This window comes from Vigna angularis, chromosome 5, assembly GCF_016808095.1.
Source record: "Vigna angularis cultivar LongXiaoDou No.4 chromosome 5, ASM1680809v1, whole genome shotgun sequence".
In the NCBI taxonomy this organism is placed as follows: domain Eukaryota; kingdom Viridiplantae; phylum Streptophyta; class Magnoliopsida; order Fabales; family Fabaceae; genus Vigna; species Vigna angularis.
In genome coordinates this window covers 29106416-29125159 of record NC_068974.1, presented here as the reverse complement: position 1 = coordinate 29125159, position 18744 = coordinate 29106416, and the positions used below count along the sequence as shown (strand labels likewise).

The 18744-nt window shown below is 30.2% G+C and overlaps 1 protein-coding gene across 1 annotated transcript; it reads left to right on the top strand.

Moving 5' to 3' along the window:
- Positions 1-10764: 10764 nt before the first annotated feature.
- On the top strand, positions 10765-16323 carry LOC108339381 (transcription factor MYB13). The gene is made up of 3 exons (XM_017576518.2): positions 10765-11015; positions 11233-11362; positions 15816-16323. The coding sequence occupies exons 1-3, from the start codon at positions 10880-10882 to the stop codon at positions 16231-16233; spliced, it is 684 nt and encodes a 227-aa protein (XP_017432007.2). The 5' UTR covers positions 10765-10879; the 3' UTR covers positions 16234-16323.
- Positions 16324-18744: the final 2421 nt, after the last annotated feature.

Genomic DNA, 18744 nt, shown 5'->3' with positions numbered 1-18744 from the left:
CAGGTTTCAGCGAAGTAGAGGTACCAGACCTTAGGCTACGAGAAGAGTGTATGTTTTGTTCTGAGAAGAAACGATCGGTATAGGTAATATTGGTTGTTTTCTTTTTGCTAAAACTGTGAATTGTTTTAATTGTAGAGACTAGGGCGTTGTTTGATCTGGTGGTGTCAACACCAGCAATTGGGTTAGTTTGGACATTTAACCATTGAGATAGATGTTTATTAGTATGTTAGTGAGAGTGTTACTTTCTAGAATTGACTAACTTAGAAGATACTCCACGTGAATGGTGTGTAAACCGTTTAGTATCTATTAAGTTAGACCGTTCGGTAGCAATAGAGGTAGCTGAACGGTAATATGAAACGTTTTTTAACGTTAAGTTCTCTTGAGGAAGTGCTTAGGTTATCTACTTAGAGTGAAGTCGAGTTCTCTTTTGCACTGATGCTAGGTGTTGGATCAGTATCAGTAGTTTCTTACGGAGTAGCTTCAGCATAGTGGATGGAACTCAAGAATTAGTTTATTCGAATTGAACATTTCATCATGGAGTACATCTGCTTTGCTGGGATAGAAGAAGAATGAATCATAGTGGAGCATGAGGAACATCTGAGGGTAGTGCTAGGAGTGTTAAGGATAAAGGGAGATTATGTAAAATTGTTAAAGTGTGAATTACTGGATGAATGAAGTGCAAAGGCTTGTGTAGGCAATGATAATCCGAGAGTCGGTTTAGTTGAGAGTTTCAGAGACCGAACGATAACATGATAAAATTATCAAGAGTTTAGCCACACACATTTACCGTTTGGTCATAAGGCAGTAATGTTATGAGTTGATAAGAACGGATTGACCAAGAGTACTTACGTTATGGTCATCAGTTGAGAAGTCAATGTCAAAGATTGGTTCAACTCTACAGCAAGGAAGTGGTTCGGTTGCTGGGAGTGCTGATTAGTAGCAAATCAGACTGGAATCGTCACTTAACTTCTCAATTTCAGCAATCATTGCAGAGAGAATTGGACAACCAGTTGAAAATTTATTTAGTAATCATCCTATAGGAACTGCAAGATGGATAGGAGATCCAGACACTTGAAGAGCTGTCTGATAGTGTGCATGGGATTATTTAGGAGTCAGAAATGAAAGTACTTCCTTGAGTATAAATAAAGAAGAGAATACTAGTAAACGATCTCTAGGAAGCCCTGTTTTCTCTACTGATAAAGAAATCCAGTCTCTACCCTAAATCTAAAATATCTTAAACTCGTCTTCAAACCACTCATCAATTATTTATACTCCCCCTTCCCTAAACAGTTAGCGAAATTTTCTATTATTCCTAACGGACTTGTGACTCTTCCAAATAGTCACATTTTCTCGTTCGGTATTGTTACTGTTCGGTTCACCTTTCTGAGTCACGACTTCTTTATTTCAAAGTTATGATTCGATTCTTTACTTCAAAGTTCTTGTTCGGTTCACTCTTTTCCCATAACCATTCGGCCCTTAATCTGACCTAACCTTTCGGTCGAGATGCAGCCGATCAACCTTATGACGAGCCTACCTAAGTAACTTAGAGGAAAATCCATCAGTCTAGTTAAAGTTTGGGAATAGGAGAACAAATGAATCTACCTGAGACTTTGTAGATGTCATGAGAGAGTTGTTTTCTCAATGGATCTTTGGTACGTCTTAATTTTCGAGGACGAAAATTTTTATTGATGGGGAGAATGTCAAATCCCTGAAATTGCCATGTGGAAGAAATGGACAAATGTCTCAAATACAAGAGAGTGAGCATTTTATAGAATTTCCTAAACCACAGCTCATCTTATTTTCTATGAAATTTGTATCTCTCTAAAAACACTCCAGCCTCTTCTTTTCTCCTCCTTCTCTCTAGAAATCCTCCATCTCCTTTCACCTTTTCCTCAAACAGCCACCGTCTAAGCAATTTGGGAGTCAAGATCTTCAATCTACACCGATCAAGATCTTATTTAGAATTGGTAAGTTCATCTTCTTCTTAGAAATTCTATTTTCGGGCACATGCAAGACAAGTTTCTAGTTGCATGTGTTCATCAGCTTCTTCTTCTTATTTCTAATAGCTTTTTCTAGTATTTTGTGTTGGTCTATTACCGCAAATTGGAGAACTGTAGGTTCTTGAGATTTTCTAGTATTATGAGCAAATTTCTGAAGTTGTTGAAGTTGTTCGGTTTGTTTGAGGCAAGGGAAGCTAGTAATTTAATTAACGTTTTTTGTATTGGAATTCGTTGTATAAATGTACGCATGTATGATTGAATGATTGGGTTGCTGATTTGTATGTATAATTGAGAACTGTGAACTGTTTTGCTTTGCTGAATTAGTGTTCGGTTTGTTCTGGGTTGAAGAAATCTGTCGTGAAAACTCTTTAGATTGAGGTTCTTAAAATTCAAGTATATCAGATTAGTTGTGTAGTGCTATATGATTCAAGTTTTGATGATATGAAGTTAGCCAAATTGTTTAGAAATGGTCTTGTTGGGTGCTGATTTATAATTCTGCAGAAGTTCTGCAAAATTATGCAGAATGCTGAAATGGTTAGTGTTGATCGTTCGACCTTATTCTGCTCTCGGTCATAACTAGGTCAGTATATTTATAGACTTTTTCGTTCATGACCGTTTGGTTTCTTAAAGAGTGTTCGGTCTTGGACTGATACTCGGTTCCTTAAAGAGTGCTCGGTTTGCACTGACACTCGAACCTCTAAAGAGTGCTTGGTCTTGTACTAGCCGTTAGGCTAGTGATAGCGCTCAGTCTTGTACTAGCCATTAGGCTATTGGTGGTGCTCGGTTAGAGGCCAGTACTCAGTCTCGGTAGTGCCCGGCTAGATGCCAGCACTCGGTCTCGGTAGTGTTTGGTCAGATGCCAGCACTCGGTCTCATCATATTACCAAAATTATGTAATTGAAATTGAAACTAAGAGTATTCGGTCTAAGCTCGTATTATTCGGTTTAAGCTATTAGATTTTGGTTATAAGCTTTAGTATTTGATTATGTTCAATTACGGATGTTTTATAGCATTCAGTCAATTCTTTGGATTCTGTCTAGTAAATTTCGTTCGGTTATAGTCTTTGTATAATGAGAAAATATTTTGTCTCGTACTAAGTATTTCGTTCTACTAGTGGTCAACATTAATATATAAATGTTCGGTCTCATTCAATGGTACCTGTATCAAGCTAATAATGTCCTGCTTATGCTTGAGTTTCACTCTTTACATGACCGTTCGGTCATGTTCACCTTTATGGAACAATATCCCATTCGGTCTTGTTCGCATAGGGGGTGTTCTAGTGCTTGGCTTTGTTCATAATAAGTATTGATATTTTCCAAGTCAGTTGTGCTCAATAGTGATGTTATTTTAATGATCGGTTTGGAGTGATTTAAAGGTGTTATGGATGAGGAAATATGTTGTTGATGAGGTATGATATTTAGATTATGATATGAATGAAATAGTATGGATATGAATGAGTATTCTAGGGAGGAATATCTCAGAATGGTTATGGAATTGTAAAGTATGAATATGGTCAGTCTAAGTTGTCGTTCATCCTGACATTTTAATGGTCACCGAGTCTCAAGTAGAGAATGGTGGCGCATGTGGTGAGAATAGCAGGAGGCCTGGTTGCATATAGCTTGGAGTTCCAGCTATCGGACTAAACTCGTGTGTAGACTTGGGTTTCCAACTACAGTGAGGGATGAAGGGTGGCGGCTTGGGTTTCCAGCTATGGTAATTCTGATGATTTTCCATATTACCTTTCCACGAGTACAAGAACGTCATAGCTACAAAATTCATACAGTCCGGACAGTCAGAGTTAATTGAACAGTCATTGCATGCATGGTTGTATGGTTAGGCTTAGAAATGTATGATTGATTGTTACGTGAAAGGACTTATTGTTTTATATCAGATTTATGTGAGTTATTTGTTTTCATAGTTAATTAAATTACACTAGCTTATCCATATTTTACTGTCTTGTCATGTTGTCCGTTCGGTCATCCTTGTCCTTGCAATGATCACCCTTTGGGTGTGAGCAGAGTGTGCAGAAGATTCTGGAGCAGGCGCTGAAAGAAGAAGGTACTTTAAGAGCAAGACCGTTCGGTCTTGTAATCCTTTTGTATTAGTGTATGATCGTTCGTCAAGACCTTCTGGTTTGACCGATCGGTAAGCCTTTTGGGGTGTACTTGTATTGTTTTCTGTAAAAATTTTAATTTATGGTTATTTAGGATAACTGTAAGTTAAACTTTATTTCCTGTAACTGTTCTATTATATTATAGATGTAAGTACTCTTGAATATAGTTGGCATCTATATTTTTGGGATGTTACAAGTGAATCTATGTTAATGTTACTTGGTTAATTTTCATCTTCTCTATTGGTATGTATCCAGTAGCAGAAAAATTTTCTATTGCATATATTAACTAGTTAAGCAACTGCAACATTGCTTCTTTTTTTAAGTGAATTTTGTTGAAACTTTTTTACAGGAACAAAATAGGAAGATGTATTATATCTATGGTATATAAGTTGTTCATATAGAATTTTGATAACACTTTTAATATAAATTTGTAAAGTTTAATATTTATATACCTTGTTTTTTTATATGTTACATAACTATTTCTATTCTACTTGTTCTCAGGCTTTTAATTTGCAGTTAGATTCCTAACAAATATTTGAGAGGAATTCTGGTTTATTTGTTTGCATATACCCTATACATTATATCCCCTTTATCACAAAAATATGGTGGATGATGTGATATTAAATTATTGAAGGAACAGTGAAAATGACAAGTTAATTTAAGAAAAAGTGTGAGAGCATATTAAATTTGTTATCTTTATATGCTATCAAATATACTTTTATGAGATTTGTTAACATTTGTTTACTTATTTTTTAGTTGAAATAGATTAACAATTATACCTTAAATTATCTTAAATTACATACTTAAAATAAAAATAGATGTATCTGAACTGAACAAATGGTTTGATGTTTAATGTATATCCGTTTCCTATTCTAGAACGTATGGAGAAATAGCAAAATATATATAGAATTTCTGTAAATAACGGCAGTTTCATAAAAAGTTTTAAAAGTTGTGGCGGTTAAATATATAAAACCGTCGATGACACTGTTTTTTTGATAGTTTTTGTAATAGTGAAAAATGTACTTTTTTAGGGTTAAAATTGTCGATAATGACAAAAATAACTTGTGATAAAATTTGACTTTTTTAGTGTGTGTAACATGTTTTTTTTTCTAAAATTTAAAAAAAGAATTATATAAACTATATTTTGTAATTATACTTATTTTTATCATAATCTAAAATAAGAATACTTAATCGATGTTTTGTTTTCGTTATAAAGACGGCTACGTATAATTGTCCATGTATAACCTCGATATTTTTAAAAATTATAATATATATATATATATATATATCTTAAATATATTTTTATTATAAAAACAACCAAACTCTTATTATTTAAGTTTATAAATTAAAATATTTATATTAAATTTTATTTATATTTTTATAATCTTAAATTAATGTAATATATATAATAAAATATATTGTATATAACCATTTTATATAAAAATTGTGTTAATCAAAATTAAAAATTTAAATTTAATTTTAAATGAAACACTGTTTAAATAATGTAGAAGAATTAAATCGTAAATGGTTTAATAATAAAAAAGAATAAGCCAGAAATTGTTCATAGATTCTATAAAAATTCAAATATTATTTGTCATTGTTCGTGTATTTTCATTAAAATTTTAATCAGTTTACTAAACATTTTTAATCAATTACTAAACGTAAACATTTTTTATAAGTTTACTATACATTTTTAATCAGTTTTCGAACTTTAAATTAGTTTTCTAGTTAACTATTTTAACTATATTTATAATTTTTATTTTATTTATTTGTAGAAAAATATTAATAAAATAAGTAAAATATAAAATTATATTAAAATTTATGAGAGAGAGTTTGGGGAGTTTAATGGGAGTGAAGACTAACAAAGTTTCTTTTCTTTTCATTTTGAACTTTTTTTTCAAAATTTTCTGATTGTGATATGTGACAAAAGTATAAAAATATATTAAAAAATATATTTAATATATATATATATAATAAAATACATTGTATATATTATTTTAAATAAAGATTGAATCACTAGTAAAAAAATGGGATTAGAAAGCGTAATATATGCTTCGGTTTAAGCGAATCCGAAGCGTATAATAGTGCGGTGGCATAGTCGTAATAATAGCTTAAATATATGCTTCGGTTGTTCCATGACTCGTGCCTAAAGCATGCTACTAACTCAGTTCTACGTAAAACCGAGGCATAAAACTCTGTCCAAACCTGCTCCACTGACAGCTGTTGGGTCTGATAAGAACTACTAACTCGGTTGCCCAGCAACCGATGCCTAAAGGGCACTACTAACTCGGTTCTAGGCGAAACCGAGGCATAAAACTCCTGCCACCTAACTCGGTTCTGATGAAACCCGAGGCATGATGTGGTCTTTGATTTTTTCATTTCCACAGCCCAACATCTTCTCTGTCCGTGCTCTCACATTAACTCTTCATTTTCCACAACCCAACAGTTTTCACGCGTGCTCTCCCATTCTTCCTCTCTTCTTCCCTCGTGCTCTCAGTCTTCTCTGTTCGTGCCTCCGCTGTTGTACCTCCTCTGCCGCTGCTGCCTCCGCCACTGCTGTCTCCGCCGCTGCTGCCTCCACCGCTCTAGATCCACCGCTCCAGATCACCCTCGCCAAGCCGCTCCAGATCGGCGAGCCCTCCGTCGTTGTTGCCTCCACCATTGCTGCCTCCGTCGCTGCTGCCTCCGCCGCCGCTGCCTCCACCGCTCCAGATCGTCATCGCCAAGCCGCTCCAGATCGGCGAGCCCTCCGTCATTGCTGCCTGCCTCCGTCGCTCTAGATCCACCGCTCCAGATCGCCATCGCCAAGCCGCTCCAGATCGGCGAGCCCTCCGTCGTTTCTGCCTACCTCCGCCGCTCTAGATATACCGCTCCAGATCGCCATCGCCAAGCCGCTCCAGATCGGCGAGCCCTCCACCGTTGCTGCCTGCCTCCGCCGCTCTAGATCCACCGCTCCAGATCGGCGAGCCCTTCGTCGTTGCTGCCTGCCTCCACCATTCTTCCCCTCCGTTGTTGCCGCCGCCCTAGACCGACAATCTTCCTCCAGCTATCGAAGCCCTGTGTGATTGGAAACCCTAAGGGAGCTTCCTGGTTCGTTGCAAAAGGTGTTCATCTACTCTTGTTCTTCTGCTTTTGAGGCCAGGCCAATGAAGACTCACAATCACAAGCACTTTGGATTTCTGAAATTGGAAATGTTAGGTCTGTTTTGATCTCGGATTGGGATTGGGATTTTCCGGTTGTGTGAAAAACATTGACTTGCACCACTCCGTTTCTGGTTGCTGAAACAATTTCTGGTTGCTGAAACAATTTTTGGTTACGTTGCATCTGAAAAAAAAAATAGGATACTGCCTCGGTTATGTAAGAACCGAGGCATATTCGTATCTGGGTTTATCTCAGTCCATGACCGAGACATAAAGTCTTCCCTTTTTACCTCGCCCATATATGCCTCGGTTGCAAAATCGATGCCAATAATAAAAAATAACCGATGCCTTTTCTTGTTATTGTACTAGTGAATTAATCAAAATTAAGAATTATTAGACTTGATATTCAAATTTAATGATCTAATCATCATATCATTTATAAATTTTTAAATCTCCTCAAGCTCGAAAGTTTGATTAATGTATAGGAAATACTTGTTGCAAATGTAATTGACCATTTCGCTGAGTTATAGTCGACTTTATATTTGTAGGTGGATTGACTTTTTGGCTAGACTATATGAGGTCGCCTTTAACTTTGCAGATAGATTAAACATTTGGCCAGGCTACATCTTTATCTGTAGTCGGTTTATTGACGCAAGTGATGTTTGTCTTCTTATGCAGGTTTTGTGTTGCTTTGCATGTGTTGTTGTCTTCGACAAGCTTTAACTTATTGCCATTGTCTAGGTAGGCTTGGTGTTACTTGAGTGGGCTTAACTTAGTGTTACTGTTTAGGTAGGCTTGGTGTTGCCTAAATGGACTTAACTTAGTGTTGTCGTTTAGGTAACTTAGGTGTGACGTTTGTAGGCTAAACTTTTGTTACCATCTAGGTAACTCAAGTGCCAAGTTTATGGGTTTTATGATATTTTCTAGGTAACTTGCGTGTTGTATAGGTAGGCTTGTACTTATGTTACCATCTAGGTAACTTGGTGTCTCGTTTAAGGGCTTTACTCATGTTATCGTCTAAGTAACTAGACACCTTATTTAGGGCTTTACTTATGTTATTGTCTAGGTAACTAGGTACCTTTTAGATAACCTTACTTATGTTCTCGTTTACGTAACTCGAGTGCCACGTTTTTTTGAGCTTGTACTTATGTTACTGTCTGGATAACTTGGTGTCTCGTTTAAGGGCTTTACTTATGTTACCATATTGATAACTTTGTGTCTTGTTTAAGGGCTTTCCTTATGTTACCATTGAGGTAACTTGGTGCCTCGTTTGAGAGCTTTACTTAATGGAAACGACACCCTTCATAAGGTGTTGAATAAAACGTTTGAAGGAAATACGTGTCTAGGACTTCTAGTTAAAGAATGTAAGCATCCAACTGATAAACATGGCTTAGGTTTTAATGGCAACAATATTCATAGTACATTCAAAGTCAAAACTGGTTATTTTGTTAATATACTAAAGAGAAAATATATAACAATGCACCAACCTTTGAGTAAAAAATGAAAAAAACTAATAAAATAGGACCCACAACAATATGATTACCTTAGGACAAAATCATCTTCCTTGTAGATCTGCTTGATGACCGCAAGGAGACTCAATCATGGTACCTGGACAGTGGATGCTTGGTTGATATGACGAGTCAAAGATCTATGTTCCAAGACCTCAAGAATAAGAAAGGTGGGTTATTCACAGTCGGAGGAAATCAACAAAGAAGGATATATAGTAGGCTTTGGATTAAATTCTGAAGAGAATTAAAACACTTACCTAGTCGTTTTGTCAAGGATTAAGACCATAAGTGGTAAGAATACTTGTAAACTATAGGAGTGGGTAAACTCAAACTTGTCGTGTTGATTAAGAAACCAATAGTAGTGAGAATACTTGTTGTAAACCTGAAAAGGTAAAATTCGTGTAATCTTGTCAAAGATTAGTGGAACCCCTTAAGAGTTTTTAAGGAAGAACTGAATGTAATTCAGGTTTAGTGAACTAGTATAAAATTTGTGGTTTATTGATTTATTATTTAAAAAATTTTCCATTTATATATCTTACAATTTAAATATCTCCTTTATAAACCATTAAACGCTGCTTTACAGAAGAATTTTGAAAATATTATTCACCTCCCCTCTAGTATTTTTTTTGTGTTTTCAAATCAAAAAATCTCAATTGTCTTTCGCTTTCTTATAAAAATAGTACACATCGAACAAGTCATTAGACAATGTACTAAAGTGTCTTGACATATCTTTGTTCGCATGAATCCAATCTTCAACTTATTTTGAAGAGATACTGGAGTCTATTTTTGGAAATGAAAGAGCAGTAACAACTCTATACATGTCTAATAGGGTAGACACACGTTCTTGTCAGTGCCATAAGTTTTATCTAGAGAAGCCTTGATTTTTGACCGGAATAGTTTTGCAAAGACCATCTGAGTTCTGGATTTGGGTTGTTGATGTAAGCCATAAATCCATACGATTGTTGTAAATACTGAAAAAGACTTCTTGATGTATGTAGATTCATGCCTTTAAGGACTTATATGTGATATGTTGTGGAAGTTTTCTACGATTCAACAAAAACTTCCTTAAATATTTAAGAATCTTAGAAAGCAAGATAAACTCTTAAAAGAGTAAATTATATTCTAAATTCAGGAAGAAAGAAACGAGAAAATAAAGAAAATGAGAGAATTAGATAATAAGATAATGAAAGTTGAAAAAGCAAAAGAAGATATATTTATTAGTGTAGGAGGGATATAAATGAGTAAAAAATATCCCATGACTTGAAGAAGAAAAACCCAACCTTCACCGCCACCACCATAACTCGAAAAATAAGTTATACAACATTCAAAAATCCAAAAATCCGAAGAATTGGTTATAACATTTCTTGTTGTATAAAAGGAGAACAGGTTAATATATTATATTTCAGCCATAAGCTATATTCTTTTACAGTGTATTGATTCATATTATCTCCCTAATCATCTTTCTCCAAAGACCCATCAAGCCAACATCAAGATTAAAACAGCAGTACCATAGAGAACAGTGTGCTATCCCTACAATCTACTAACATTACACCAGCAAAGATATAAAACTGAAGTCCCCACAATCTATTAATACGTGTGAGGTTGCTTTGTCAACTTCCTAAGTTCGATGGTGGATTGGCCTCTTCTATATGGAAATTTAGGACAGTACTTGTATACTTTGGAATATTTAATGGACTGGTTTAAAATTTTAAACAGAATACTATACCTTAACCTGCTGTAAAAGAAGGAAGTCATAAATTAGAACCATTCGTTTGCTAATAATTATATCTAAAGTTTGACAATACCTGTCCTATGGATACATGGTGGGGTAGGTACCTTAAACTTCATCCACATATGACATATCTCTCTTCCACGTTTTATTTTTATTTTACTTTCTCTATTTCCCTGTTGGGTTTGTTCGTGATTCACGTTTTGGTTGTGGGAGCATGGTACATATATAGATGGGACTATATTGTTTTCTGGTATAGCACAGAAGAAACCGAACTTTTAGCTCCTAGCTTCAAGTTGTGTATTGCATCTGGTCACACAATTTTAGGAAGGCTGCAAAATATCTCAGAAAAGTGGTCAAAGAAGAAACTGGCTATATTATAGAGATTAATGATGGTGAGAACCCCGAGCAGTGACAAAAATGGACTGAAGAGAGGAACATGGACACCAGAGGAAGACAAGAAGTTGGTTGATTATATTACTAGGTATGGTCACTGGAATTGGCGCCTTCTCCCTCAGTTCGCAGGTAATATAGCCACAAAGTTTATTTTTTTCAATACCAATTCAGGTGGCAACCAAAGAATTTGGTTTTAAGGTTTCAACCAATGTACACATTTGATGAACTTACTGTATATATATATATATATATATATATATATATATATATATATATATATATATATATTGAGTATTGAGTGTGTAGTGAATCCTTTGTGACTGATTTTAGAGTTTGTTGTTGTCAGGTCTTGCGAGATGTGGAAAGAGTTGCAGACTTAGGTGGTTGAATTACCTAAGGCCAAACCTGAAACGAGGAAACTACACTGAGGAAGAAGAAGAAACTATCATCAAGCTGCACCGACATCTCGGAAACAGGTATGAAACCTTTTCCCTCCGATGTGTACACTGGCTTTTAGCATCAGGAGTACATTTATTTTTGTCGAGTACGAGTAATAAGCGATGTAACCTAATAGGAAGAAAGAAAATAAATAAATAAATTTACTATTTTATATTTTATTCTCTTTTTTTCTTTAAAAATGTAAAAGTTATTTTTAATTACTATATACCAATAATTGAGTGGTTGATATAAGGTGTTAAAAAAATGCAACTCATCATAAGGGGTCAAACTCTAAGTACACTTGTACCCTTTTTTTCTATTTTAATAAATATAAGTTAAAACAAATTAGTACACATAACAAGATAAAATGTAAGAAAAAGTCCAACTTTCATTTATTTACATACATACTCATTAGAAAAATAATACTTTAATATCCTTTAAATAAAATATAACCACTTCACAACTCACTTTAATAATATATTAATATGTATGAAAATTTTAAATTAAAAATATGATTAATTATTCTTTTGTTCTTCGTATTTGTAATAATTATTTAATGTTTTTTTTTATTTTTTTAGATTCGATATGTTCTCAATATTTATTAAAATGAGTAAACGTGATTTCTTTCATTAAATCAATATTAATGTTTTTATAGGGTGATTGATATGATTTTTGTTAAGTCCTTTTCTTTTCTTTTTTCTTTTATTTGCATTCTCTTTCTTCTTCGTTAATGTTTTCTCGAATGAAATCTATAAACTTTATTTAAGATTTAATTTTTCTTTGCCTAAAATTAATTTCTTCCTAAACCAACAAACACAACATAACACAAATCATCTAATGTCGAAACTTAAACAACTAAAGCATCATGTAAGACAATTTAAACTCACACGCTCGAATTTCACAATATGGTAACTTGAATTTAGTTATTTCTCAATTTCATAGGAAACAAAAAGAAACAAGAAAAAAAACATTGAATTTAGAGGAATAACTAAATTAACAAAAAGGAACGTGCGATTATAAAATAATAAATGGATTTTTTTTCTTGAAGAAGGGAGAAGTAAGAGAAGAAAACAAAATGGAGAAAAAAGAAAGTGCAGACAAATTAAAAGTTTATTAAAAGTTTACTTATATTTTTAGTCTTCCAAATTAAAGTCATGTTTCTTTTGATCTTGCTATTAAAAGTTTTTATTTGTTATACTATTCTGATGTTGTAAAATATTATATTTTGTTGTTTTATAAGATTAGACCATATTGGTGGTGTTTATTACTATTCAAATTCTTAGTTAACCAATACAAAACACCTTACAATACAAATTTTTTTCATTTTACATTCCACTTCAAAATCTCATCCAAAGGATTTTAAGAGTAATTATACTTTGGTATCCAAAATGTTTTACACTCATTTAATAGTAATTTTCACTATCCTTCACTTTTTTTTTTACAAATTCAAAATTTGATTTCTTTTATAATTATTTTATTTCTATAATATGTTGTGAAATGTAATCTGCCTTAAACTATTATTATTCAAAGAATAACTCTAACGTCAACCAAAATCTATTTATTAAAGTCAAATCTCATTGTGCCAATGACAATTTCAAAGAATGAAGTGACAACAATAAATATAAGTATTGAGTTTAACTCTAACTTACTCCAAACGAGTTGTCACTTTTCTGATGAAGATAAGATAAGAGATTAACACTATAACTTCTTGGAGACCAAAGTCAATAACGGTGGATGCTTATTAATTAACATATTTTTAGTATTTAATTTATGCAAAATCACCTAAATATTGTCCTTCTAAATAGTATGAGAGTTAACAAAAAAAATTAATAAACAACATCATATAACTCAGTTATATCCATGTGATAAATATTGAGTAGTAGATTATCGTTGATCACATCATCAAGGTTACGAACGTTATATCTATTTCTAAAAACTAAAAATAACATTATCAAAAAAATCAAAAGACTAAAAAAATGTTTAATTAAATAACTAAAAGAAACTCAACTTGGAGGACTAAAAATAAATTTAAATTTTTTATAAACTTAGAAAAAAGAAAACATGTTACTCTACTAAACTCATCTGTCAAATTTTGACAGATCATTATTTATAACTCATCATCAGCATTATTAATATCTTCTACTTTTAGAAAAAAATAATATTTCGCAAAACCAAAAAGGCTAAAAAGATTATCATTTTTTTATTGAACACACCAAAATAAATAGTGCTCCCACTTAAAAATACTGGAAACATTTAATTTTTGCTATTAATTATGAAAACTAGAAACAAATGGAACAACATGTACGCTGTTTTCTCCGTAAAACATTTGCAAGGTTATGCGTATTGAAGTTCCTCTAATACTCACCTCTTGTTTACGTATGTGTATAGTCTTGTATTATGTAAATCTACATAGTTGATTATTCTTGACTATAACATAATTCATTATTGATTATGTACTCATGTTTAAAGAATTTAAGTTTAATTTCCAATTTCGGAAAGAGATAAATAATTTTTATTTATATTATAAAATATGTAATGAAAGAGTATTATTGTAAAAAAAATAACTTAAATACTACAATTTTCAATTTATTCTTGGAATAAAAGGTTTTAAGTTTTCTTTAAATTTTGTAATAAAAAACACAGTATAAGTCGATTCTCATAATATATATATATATATATATATATATATATATATATATATATATATATATAGTATTTAACTTTTAATATTTTATGCCCAAATTAAAATTAGTGGGTTTAGAAATTTAGAATTTTAAAACATAAAAATTGCAACCAACTAAAAATGTGAAAATCAAGTAGATCAATTTATATATTCAAAAGAATATTTAAATTCAAGTTTAAACAATAAACCGATTTAATTAACTAATTAAACTAATTATATAAATTAAATGAAAATATCATTGAATTTAGTTTATATTTATGTATAAAATCAAGATTTAATTGAAGTTAATTTTAAAATAAAAAATACAAATTATAATATTCATTGGTACAAAAATCAATTTGATTTATTTGTTTTTAATTCCGTGAACTGATTCTTAAAATTAGTTATTTATGGATGAAGGAAAAAAAAACAAATTTTAAAGAAAATGAGAGAAGAGAAAAAGTGAACTTGAAAATTGAAAGAAAAATAAATATATAAAGAGGCAATTCCTATATAAAAAATAGATTAGAGTAAGTTTAGAACACATTTAAGATATATAGGATATATTTTAGACTTTCAAAATATGAAAGAAAGAAAGGTTTAAATGTGAACCTAATTAAGTTTATAAGTTTAATTAGAAAAATTTAAGTTAAAACCAAAATAAAAATGGATGTGCATGGATTTTTTCACAAAGCAAATATGATCTACCTTCAAAAAATATAAATAGCAGAGTTTCATATTCAATATGTACATTTTGAAACCACGAAAATATAGAATCTTATATATTAAAATCAACTAAAAAATATTTGAAAAATAACCAAAATAATAGTGAATAAGTATTAGATAAACAAAAATATAAAATGAAAATGAATATATAGAATGAACACAATTTATTATTATTAAAATAAAACAAATTAAAAATTTAAAGTAAAAACATATAAAAAATATTTTAATATATCTATAAATAAAAAATATGTGACGTCTTGTCATCTTAATTGCGCTCTTTGATTGTGCTACATAATTTTACTATACTTTTTTTAATTTGCTGATTCTCTTTCTTAAACTTTAAATAATATCAACAGATTTCACTTTCTTTGGCGTTTTAATAATATAAAAGAATGTCACTTTCTATCATTTCGTTTCCTCTCTTCCAACATCATCCACTCGTTCAAAGGCTTAATGAACATAAAGCTAACCATCGCTATACTTCTTTTTGAAAGATACCCATTAATAATATTTTTTCTCTTGCATAATATATCTTATAAATCTTTATCCTTTTTATTCTTTGTATTTGTAGACGGACATGATGCCCTTCCATATATACCAAAATCAATGAACCTTGCTGTCTTTACTTCTAACCCCTTATCTGAATAAAAATCTAATTGATTAAAATTGAGATAGATTTAAAATTTATTTTTTAATATAATATTAAAATTATATTTAATTTTATTATGATTAAATTTATTGTTTATTAAATTTATTATCATATTATTTATTAATATTTAGTTTCATATTTAAAATATTTATGTTTGACAAAAAAAGAAAGAAATATATCATATTAATTAAAAAGATAAAATTAATTTATTATATATATATATATATAAATCTCACGTTTTAAACTAATTTTATAAAATTAAATTAAATTTAAAAGTTTACTTAATCAAAATTTTAAGAAATTATCTTTTACGAGTGAAAGATCATTTTTTTTCTAATGCTTCAAGAGTTACTTGTTACTTAGTATGATTGAGAACGAACATTAATTAAACATCGTGTTACTAACATTTAGTGATAATGGTGAAATTAAACCTTTCAATTTTCATGATCATCAGATGGTCTGCTATTGCTGCACAGATTCCAGGAAGAACAGACAATGAAATAAAAAACCATTGGCACACGAACCTGAAGAAACGATTTGAACAAGACACAGGCACAGAATCTCAAGTTTCAAACTCATGTGAACGATCCCCATCAACAACAAGTGCAAATACTTTCCAAAGCTTTAACTCCACGGAAGATTGTTCCCCATTTTCCCAGCATTCATCATCCTCCACAACAAGCGCAGAATGTAACACTGTAACCATCAACGAAAATCTGGATCTGCAAGATGAATTTTCCTTTTGGGACGCTGACACAGATCTTGTGAGTGCCAATTTCTGGTTGGAGCCATATCTACATGATCTTTCATTCGCAGCTACTGAACCTGAGTTCCTCACTTTTGATGCACAACTTTGGAGCCATGATAACTGACATCTGTGCACACTTTATTACCTTATTCTGCTGCTCAAAGCTGTTGTATTTTATTCAATTATTAAATGTTTGTAATTTTATAATTACTGTTCGATTAATGTTAATATATTTTTGGCTTAAACTTATTTCTGGTTATTTATAAGATTTTGTGTGAAATAAACAAAGAAAATAAAAAATGTCTCATTGCAATTAAAATTAAATATCTAATTAAAGAAAGAAGAAAAACAAAAATATAGATTATAAAACTGACAATATCTTAAATATAATAATTTCATCTCAATTAATTTAAAATGGAAACATTTACATTTTATAATATTATAAAAATAACATTTCTCTAAAACTACATTTTTAAAGATTATTTGTTTTGATTTAAAATAATCATTTAAAAAGTGGTAAGATTAAAAAAAAAGGAAATTTTTACACTAGTAAGAAAAAAATAATTTTTAAATTAGTTAGAAAGAATTTAGTCTTTAAGTCATATTTTTCAGTACACCATCTTTGAAACACGCATATACGTCTTCTTACACTATATTTGAAAGAAAAGGTTAAAATATTTGTATGATATTCGTATTTATACTGAAATCTCAATTCTGTTTAAGTTTATCAATTTGAGTTTTAATTTTAAAAAATGTAATACAATTAGGTTTTTTTTGTTAATACATAAATAACGACATTAACTCAATGTAACGTGTTACTTTTTCTATTTTTAAAATTTAAAAGAAAAAATTAATTTTTTTTAAAAAAAAATTGTCATGTGGTAAATGAGAATTTTGTCACGTCACAAAGACAGTGTGATTTGTAGTGAGAGTATCACTTGTCACATATCACTATTGAAAAAGTGTCATATGAGAAATCTCAATTTAGTCATTTATTTGTATTTTGTCTCATTCCAATCTTAATTTCTTCCAAAAAGAATTGAAGCAATTTTATCCCTCAAATTAAGTCTAAATTTATTTTTTATATAAATGTATAATGATATTTTCATTAACATTGTTATTTTCATTAAAATTTAACTTTTATAGAGTTGTATAATGATATTTTCATTAAAAATTAATTTTTCATTCTAACTCGACCCGTTCTAATAGGCCAATATAGGGTCGGGTCGAGTTAGCCCGTTTACTATCTCTAATAAATGTCTATTGGGTATTGTGGTGTCTATTGGGTATTGTGGAACGAGTGTCTATTGAGTATTGTGGTATGAGTGTTTATTGGGTATTGTGGAACGAGTGTCTATTGAGTAATATGATGTTTGTATGAAAGTAATCATGCATGTTTTATATTTTATGAGTTTGTAGTTGAAATCTGAGTTTAAAACATATGTATAGATATAAATCTTTAAGTGTGAAATTACGCGAGATTACGGGATGTTACCGTAAATGTAATGTTACAATATATAAATTATGAATTATCAAGTGTGAGATTATGAGATGTTACAATTAATATCTCTAATAAATGTTATAATTGTTATAATGATATTTTTATTAATATTTTTAATAAAATTAAGTTTATTTAAATTAATATTTTATATTGAATTTTATTTAAACTTTGCCTTAAATTTTAAATATATTCATTTTAAATTGTTATAAAATTATTTTAAAATTGTATATTTGAATTTATAATATTATTATTTTTAAACCAACTATAACGTTTGTATAAAAATTATTAATATATAAGTATTTGAAACAAAATTTAAATAAAGTTTAATTTAAAATCATTATATATTTATATAATAATTAAATTTGGTATTAATTTAAAGGGATAAAATTGTTTTAATTAAAAAAATATTAGGACTGAATTATAACACGTGACAAATTAAAGAAAAAACTAAAAAGTAAATGAATTTAAAATATTTTAAAAAAAATTGAAAGAAACTACGTATATAATAAAAATAATCAAATTGCATCATATTTTCAAGAATGAAAATCTAATTAAAACAACTGAAAATGAGAAGACCGAGTACAAATATATATAACATCTAAAGGTTTAAAAAATAACTGTGTAGTATTTTGAATTTAAAAAAAAAATTGTGTAGTATTTTGAATTTAAGTAACAGAATATAAATACAATATCAATTATTCTAAAAACAGATTTAGAAAATTCACCAATATATATATATATATATATATATATATAGAAAGAGAATTTGTAATATTTCACACTTATAAGTTATCTTTCGCATTATTTAATTACTATTAAATAGTATAAATATGTATTATTTTGAAATCCTAGTATATACTGTTAGTTGAAACAATATCAAATAATTATTTAATACACATACCTAATAAATGTGAGAAATCAAATCCTCGTTTCAATTGAATTTCAACAAACTGTATTAATGAGGATGTAACTTATTAATATAGTTTAGCCGTCCCACGTTTGAAAAAAAATACATATGGAGGAATGAAAGGGACAAAGGCCGGTCAAATTTACTTATCATTTCTATATTTATTTGTTTAAAATTATTTTAAAAAATCTTTAATTTTATTTATTATTATAAAACAATAATTTGAT

Coding starts and splice junctions, on each gene's coding strand:
- LOC108339381 (XM_017576518.2), top strand. CDS start 10,880: ATGATGGTGAGAACCCCGAGCAGTGACAAAAATGGACTGAAGAGAGGA. Junction 11,016..11,232: donor CCTTCTCCCTCAGTTCGCAG/GTAATATAGCCA, acceptor TGTTGTTGTCAG/GTCTTGCGAGATGTGGAAAG. Junction 11,363..15,815: donor CACCGACATCTCGGAAACAG/GTATGAAACCTT, acceptor CATGATCATCAG/ATGGTCTGCTATTGCTGCAC.